The sequence below is a fragment of the Ciconia boyciana genome, chromosome 12, assembly GCF_034638445.1.
Source record: "Ciconia boyciana chromosome 12, ASM3463844v1, whole genome shotgun sequence".
NCBI classification, from domain to species: domain Eukaryota; kingdom Metazoa; phylum Chordata; class Aves; order Ciconiiformes; family Ciconiidae; genus Ciconia; species Ciconia boyciana.
The window spans coordinates 11,601,661-11,608,934 of NC_132945.1; the positions used below are offsets into that span (position 1 = coordinate 11,601,661).

Below are 7,274 nucleotides of genomic sequence, written 5' to 3' on the forward strand. Positions count from 1 at the left end.
ATTTATACGGGAGATTGTATGACAGGCTGCTTTGTCAGTGTTCACATTTTGGCAAAGTTTTATAAGCTATTTAGACTATTTTTTAAATGCTGCTTCTTGCCTTGGGCTGTTTGGTTGTTTTTAAAAACATAAGTAAAAAACTTTCACCATTCAAACGAAAGTTTGAATCAAAATTCACATGTTGTATACCCAGTGTAGGAAGACAGAGCAAAGCTTTCTTTGCAGTTGTTCATCCCAATTGTAGACCAATAATTTTTCTATTCTGTGCAAGTCTGGTGTGATTACATCTGGAAAGTTGCATTTAATTTTAGTAAAGTCCGAGCAGAAGAGAGGGGCTTGAAGTTCAGAAACAATTTAAGATCTTATAAAGATTATTTTTAAGAGAAAAATGTGTTTAAAATTTGTTTAGGCAATAAGTATACAAAGATTATATGGCTGGAGACAGGATAGCAGGCTACAAACAATTTTTGGGGCAATATTTATCACCCTCCATCCATCTCTCCCCACAAAAAACCCCCCAATGTGGCATTTTAGGAAGCTAGAAAGAACTTGCTAGGAATTATGATTGAATTCAACGGGGTGGGAATACTGAAACCGAGCATCATGGAAAAAGACCTTCCTGGCAATGGGAAGTGTCAGGCTGCAAGGGAGTCTTTGGAGATTAGTTGTTGAAACGATCTATTGACACATTTCAAGGAAGAGTAGATGGAATCAAGGATAATCCCAGTACCTCAGAGAATGAGGGACAAAAATGTCATTCTTCTCTCTGTCCAGTGGTTTCCTTCCCAAGAGCAGTATTACCTGTTCTGATTTTTTCCCAAGTTGGTGATCAGGAGAGAGGAAAAGAGGCCTGAGCAGTGAACTGCCTATTAGTTATCTGCTCCTTCTCTGTGCTTCCTAAAGCAGAGAGCTTCCTGAGCTTCTCCCTTGAACTTGTCATCTGAAGGCTATCCTTTCCCTCTGCTTCTTGGCTGGAGGTACACTCCTGCTTCCCACACTCCCAAACTTGTCACAGATGGCAGGTCTGGTGATGGTTGCTTGGCTTTAGTTCGCTTTATTTCAAATGCAGTTGTGATGACTAATATTTATCTCCCTATAAGTGTCTTTAGGAGTTGGACTCCAGGATATAAAAAGCAAATCCAGCACGTAGAGAGCTGTCTGTGGTTTACATGTATGCTTAAATTCTTAGGAAGCCTGTTTTGCCTAATTTAAACGGTAGTGCTGCTGCTCTTAACACTTTAAGGATTGTCATGATATATAAACTGTGTATTATTAGGGCATTTTATCAAAATACTAATCTGTAGATCCTCATTAACTCTTCAGAGGTCAAATGGCATGCAAACTACAGACTGGCTTTTAGAACACTTTATCCAAACACCCATTTTTTCTTCCTTTTATCAGCTTTAGGGACTCTTGAGACAGTGATTTACATAGAATTGATTGAAAGTTGAAGCTTTGCTATTTCATATGTGATAGACTTTTTCCAGTTCTGGTAGCAGCATTTGTGGTCGCAACACCATTTCCATTGTAGAAATGGAAATTAAAAGGGCTATGCTGAGTCGAATCAAAGGTTGATATAATCAAGTATTCTGTCTCTGGCAGAGACCAGAAGTAAGTGGATGCAAACATACAGTGATCCTTCTTACAGTGAAGCCTCTCTGCTTCTGGCAATTGGCTGTTCAGGCACCTTAAACTGGTGTTGCACCTGGACCATTGTATTTATGAGCTGCAGAGGGGCCTTTTCTTTATAAACGTATCTAATCCTTTTGGAGTCCATCTACGATTTTGGCCTCTGTAGGATTGCACTGCATAGAAGTACTGACTTCTATTTTAACATCTGCTATTTGGCAAACTTCAAACCTGAGGTTATGAGGCATTGCATTTTACCATCTTTGTTCTTTAAGAATAAATAGCTTATTTTGATTAAACAGTGTTTAATAATATAAACACCGTGCCAAAAAATGCATTTTGCATTTAGTCCTGAAATCCCAGTCTTGCCTCTCAAGATACTGTTCTAGTCTCAGTTCAGTGCCTGAGAATGTTATGTCTCCTGTTTCCACATATACTTTAGCCACCTGATTTGTATGATACCAACACTTCCCTCAGTATGTCACATGATGCTTCAGTCTATCAAGATGAGAGCAATTTGTCTGCTATGGACACTCCCATCACTACCCCAGAGAAACGAGAAACTCAGGTCAGAATCCTGCATTTTTTCATGTGGTTGGAGAGTTGGGTTGTATAAGCAAATTACTGAAAGGAGGCAATTACTTTGTAGGAAACAAGTAACAAAGATCAGCAGGTTTCCCAAGCAGAGAAGGGAATCTATTTCAAAAGTTATGCAATTTCCTTCATTTTGACTGCTCTGAGGGAAAAGGAAAAATTTAAAGAGCACTGGGAATTGAGACACTGCAAAACAAAGAATAGAGAATCAGAAGCTGCAGAAGAATCTGCCTAAGGCCAGGTATTTGTTTGCTTCACTACTTCTGGGAGTAGAAGCCTGGTGACTCATGCTACAAAGGGCTAATATGCAATCCCTTGTTGATTCTGAATAGGGAAATGGTGAAGTATATTCTACAGATTTGGAAGATGATCATTAGATTATTATGGTTGCATCTAGTGATGATCCGAAGCTGTACAAACACCTAGGAAGAGATGGTTGCCACTGTATATACCTTATAGTTGTAAAATTAAACAAAAAAAGCAGACAGGTTAAAGGTATTAAATCGTTATAAATGAAATTGTTACAGCAACCACAGAATATTTTTTTTTAGTCTTTATTCTGTAGTAAACAAACAAACAAAATTGTTGGAGGAGGAAGGGAATAGCAGAAGGAGATGCAGTAATATGACCATGAAAATAAATTACCAGGAGGAGGAGGAAGGTGAGCAGGGCCACAAGACTGAAGGTGGTACCAGAAAGACTAGTGAGAGCTATTCTGAGTAATCCAGACAAAAGGAGATTGAATATGAATAGTTCCCCATTTAGTATTGTGGCTGTCTGTAGCTTTGAGAATACCTTCTAGATTTGAAAGTCTTCAAGCTTTCTATAGACTTTCAATTTATAGTCTTCAGGACAGAATCTGCATACCTTGGACTCATGGTGACTGAGGGAAGAACAAGAGAGAGAAGGGCAGGAGGAGATTTGTTGAAAACTGCTGTCTGCTTTTAAAATATTTTGTGAAAATAAGCACTTTTTAAGATCTAGTGGTATTTTCCAGAAATAGCTAGGTAAACAAAGAACTCTGATGCTGTAAGGCTGGAGATTCCCTTTTCAAGGATGAGCACATCAGGATAAAAGTGTGTGGAGACTGTGTGCTCTCTGATCTTGGAATAAAGAGAGAAACGATCCTTGCTCTGAGAGTGATACACATTTTTTTGTTTTTTTTTTTTTTTGGTCTTTCCCCCTGTTCTCCCACACCCATCATTGTGGTCCAGATGTCAGTCATACCCTTTGGTTTATGTCCAGTAGTGTCTTCCTCAATGGTATTGCTATTTGTGTTCCCCATTCAGATGCGCCAGGGGCGAGGTAGGCTGGGCGAGGAAGACTCTGACGTAGATATTGAAGGGTTTGATGAGGATGATGATGGGAAACCTAAGACTCCAGCCCCAGTGAGTATATTTACAGAAATCCCAGCCACAGTCTACGTATTGACTTGCATACTTGTGGTAGAAGTCTCCATAGCATAGGTTGTCTGCTACCCTGAAAGACAGCAGTATTCATAGCAGTACCTAGACTCTTAAATGTAGTTTTAAATGTTAGCATTATGAAATGAGTGAATACTTCAGAATGAACAGTGTGATAAATAATAGGTGTATGCTGGAAATGGCAGCAGTAGTTTATATGTTGTTTGATCTTTACTATCCCTGTATGTTCTGTATGACCTAGGAAGTTGAAGATGCAGATGGTGACCTTGCTGATGAAGAAGAAGGATCAGCCCAGCAGCCCCAGGCTAGTGTCCTCTATGAAGATTTGCTCATGTCAGATGGAGAGGATGATGATGATGGGAGTGATGAAGAGGGAGATAATCCTTTCTCATGTAGGTATCCTTTTTTATAAAAGGTTGAATAGAATCTGGTTGTTGACAAACTCAGCTAATCTTCTCATGTTTCCATCACAAAAACATGCAGTAGAGAGCTTAGAGCATAATTGGGATATGCAGGCCAGGTGGTCTAGTAGTCAAAAAGGAAGAGAGACCAAAGGGCAAGATGAGAAAACTGGATGAATGTAAATGGAGCTGAAGACAAAGTGAAATAGGAGTGCTGTAAGTACAGACACAAAAGAAAGCAGAGTTAAGACAAGATCTGGTTGATTGTATTTCATAAAGTGAAACTGCAAACAGTTCTGAAAAGATTGGGACTATGATTTGGTGTGCAGAGCCAGGAATGGGTAGTTTAGTGAAAGCACAACATTTATTTTGATTTGAAACAGTGTGGTCAATGTTATCAAGAACTGGAAGAGCTGTCTGGAGGTTCTTCAGATCGTTTCCCTGTTTTACTAAAAAACTTGCCATGCAGAAAAGCTTATAGTGGTATTTAGTGATGGCTTCTGAAAATTGTTAGGGGGGAAGAAGGGGGAATTATTCAGAGTTGACAAGCAAATAAGGCCTTTTTGAGCAATGGTGGTAATGAGATTGCTTTTGAATAACATCAGAACTGGGTACTCAGTAAGTGGTATCATCTCCCAGATACCCTTTCCTACCCATCTCCCTTACCCATCTCCCAAGATACCCTTTGTGGAGACACTACTTTGTATACATTCCTTACAGTCAATATTGTAGCCTTTAAATAAAGACAATGGGTATGTAACTGACAGAACAAAACTGTTGATTTGTGACCAAATGTTGGTTTATTACACAGCTATCCAACTGAGTGAGAGTGGCAGTGACTCAGATGTGGAGCCCAATGCAGTGAGACCTAAACAACCTCATGTTCTTCAAGAGAACACACGAATGGGCATGGACAATGAAGAAAGCATGATGTCTTATGAAGGAGATGGTGGGGAGACATCTCACGTTATGGAGGACAGTAATATCAGGTAACTAGATGTGAGAATCTTGTTAAAATAATTCTTCAAAACAAAATCCCTTCTCTTAAAGATTTCTGAAGTGTTTATCATAAAAAGCTGAAGAACATCTCACGTTTTTTCTTTTAAGTTATTTTGTCACTGTTTTTAGTGTTGTAGAAATTTGGTTTTGCTGTTAGATTTTCACTAATAAAAATGTTAGTTAAATTAAAAAAAAAAAGTTTTTGCTTGTAAGTTAGATGATTTCCTGTACATAGTGGGTTTTGAAGGCAGGACAACTAAAGGTTTTTAGGTTGTCTCAGAAACTACAGGATGCCTTTGAAGTTAAAAGATGATTTAGCTGATGAACTTCATGTGTTTGTTTGGTTTTTTTTTCTTCTAAGAATAAGCATTTCCTTACTTGAAAGGAAACTGCTTAGCTGAAGTCCAAAAGAATAGGAGTATGCATATTCTGTATTTTGGAAGGAGTTCCATTCTTAGAAAATGACAAGTACAGCAATATCAGCTTTATTTTTTTGCATTCACTTGAGAGAATACTGACCTACTCTTCCTTTTCTGGCCATTCTGTAGAGTATTAGCATTAGATTATCTGTTCTTTTTCTACTCGTGGAATTCAGTCCCTTAATTTATTAGGCAATAATAGCATTATCGTCGAGGTACCTATGCTGGTTCAGGCAAATGGTCAGTCCAGCCCAGTACCTTGACAATAGTCAGCAGAAGATGCTAAAGATGATGATGAGAATGGCCCGTCTGTCTTTCTGTCTGCAGTAAAGGTGACAGATGGAAGGTGTTGGAGTGATCTGTTTTTCCTGCCCCGAGTATATCAGAGTGGGATGAGGATGCTGGTGGATGATGGTTTCATCAGGAGAACTGTTTTTTTATTTTAAAAAGCTGGCCATTGACAGAATTGAAGTGCACAGTGGTTCTGAGTGTTCCACAAGGACTTCAAGCCAGGAACCTTTTATATATAGAATTATAGATATTCTATAAAATTATAGATATTCTATAAAATATAGAATTGTCGGTATCAACAGCTGTTTTGAAATGATGGTATAGTAAGAGTATCCTCTTTCTTCTAGTTATGGCAGCTATGAAGAACCAGACCCAAAATCCAACACAAGAGATACTAGTTTCAGCAGTATTGGAGGGTATGAGATCTCAGAAGAGGAGGAAGAGGAAGAACAGCAGCGCTGTGGCCCAAGCGTATTAAGTCAGGTCCATCTGTCTGAGGATGAGGAAGACAGTGAGGACTTTCATTCCATTGCAGGAGACAGCGACCTGGACTCAGATGAATAAATGCTTTTTTTCAGAGATGATGGTCATCCTGGGGTACTCTTGGTTCCTCAATTTCTCTTGTCCCAGTTTGCTATAAGGAACAGTGTAGTGTGGACTGTGTTAACAAAAAGTAGATTTTTAAAATATAATATTTTAATCAGTTATAAAACATGTGACTGAGTAAATTGTGAAAAATAAGCTTTAGACAAGCATGCCCTGACGAAGTTTTGGGTTATTGTAGACTGTACTAGTTCCAGAATCCAGATGAAGATTTGTATGGTTTGTTTTTTACTTCATAGATGTAAAATCTCTCATAAATACTGGCCCGTTGGATACATGCATGTCTGCTAGGAAAAAAATGCTTGCTCAGAATAAAATACCCGCTGTTGATAAACAACTATAAAACAATTTTCATTTCATAAAGGGAAGGTTTTTCTCTAGGACCACAGCATAAACAGAGTGTCTGAAGTCTTACGCCAGACTGGTTTTGATAATTGCCTAACTACTTTGAATACTTCAGTAAACAGCTGCCCTATTTTTTTTTTTTTTAAAGTTGCAGTTAGTCCCAGAAATCAGAATTTGGTAATTTGAGTCTTCAGGAAGGCTCATTATTCAGAGGAGATTCCTCATTTTCAGTCACCTGGAAAGCGTGTGCAGATCCTGGGGTTCTGTATGAAATTCTGCTGTACTGCCGACTGAGTTTATGTAAATAAAACTCGAGAAGGTTTAAAGACGTGCTGCTTTATTGCCCGCTGTGGCTGCCCGGTGAGCGGAGGTGCTGTGGGCCTGGTACAGGGGTCCCTGCTAGCCCCCAGTCTTGCCTTCCCGGCAGGCCCTGCGCCGCCGGCACCCGGATATACCGCGGGCGCCAGGTACGGGGGTATCTGCACGACGGAGGGCGGTTGCGCACGCGCAGTTCCGCTGCGTTTGTCGCAACGGCTTTGCGCGGAAGGACACCTGAGCTTAGACCGACG

At 39.5% G+C, this 7,274-nt stretch overlaps 1 protein-coding gene across 6 annotated transcripts in view; it reads left to right on the plus strand.

Moving 5' to 3' along the window:
* TAF1 (TATA-box binding protein associated factor 1) overlaps nucleotides 1-7,021 on the plus strand; it is a 34,910-nt gene extending 27,889 nt beyond the window's left edge. For 3 of the 6 annotated variants that reach the window (XM_072876709.1, XM_072876711.1, XM_072876713.1), the window contains 5 exons: nucleotides 2,072-2,197; nucleotides 3,513-3,611; nucleotides 3,889-4,039; nucleotides 4,860-5,037; nucleotides 6,105-7,021. In XM_072876709.1, the coding sequence (XP_072732810.1) occupies nucleotides 2,072-2,197; nucleotides 3,513-3,611; nucleotides 3,889-4,039; nucleotides 4,860-5,037; nucleotides 6,105-6,321 (771 nt within the window). In that variant the 3' untranslated portion in view covers nucleotides 6,322-7,021. The remainder of the gene's footprint in view (nucleotides 1-2,071; nucleotides 2,198-3,512; nucleotides 3,612-3,888; nucleotides 4,040-4,859; nucleotides 5,038-6,104) is intronic. The other 3 variants (XM_072876710.1, XM_072876715.1, XM_072876712.1) reach the window with 2 other exon arrangements.
* Nucleotides 7,022-7,274: the final 253 nt, after the last annotated feature.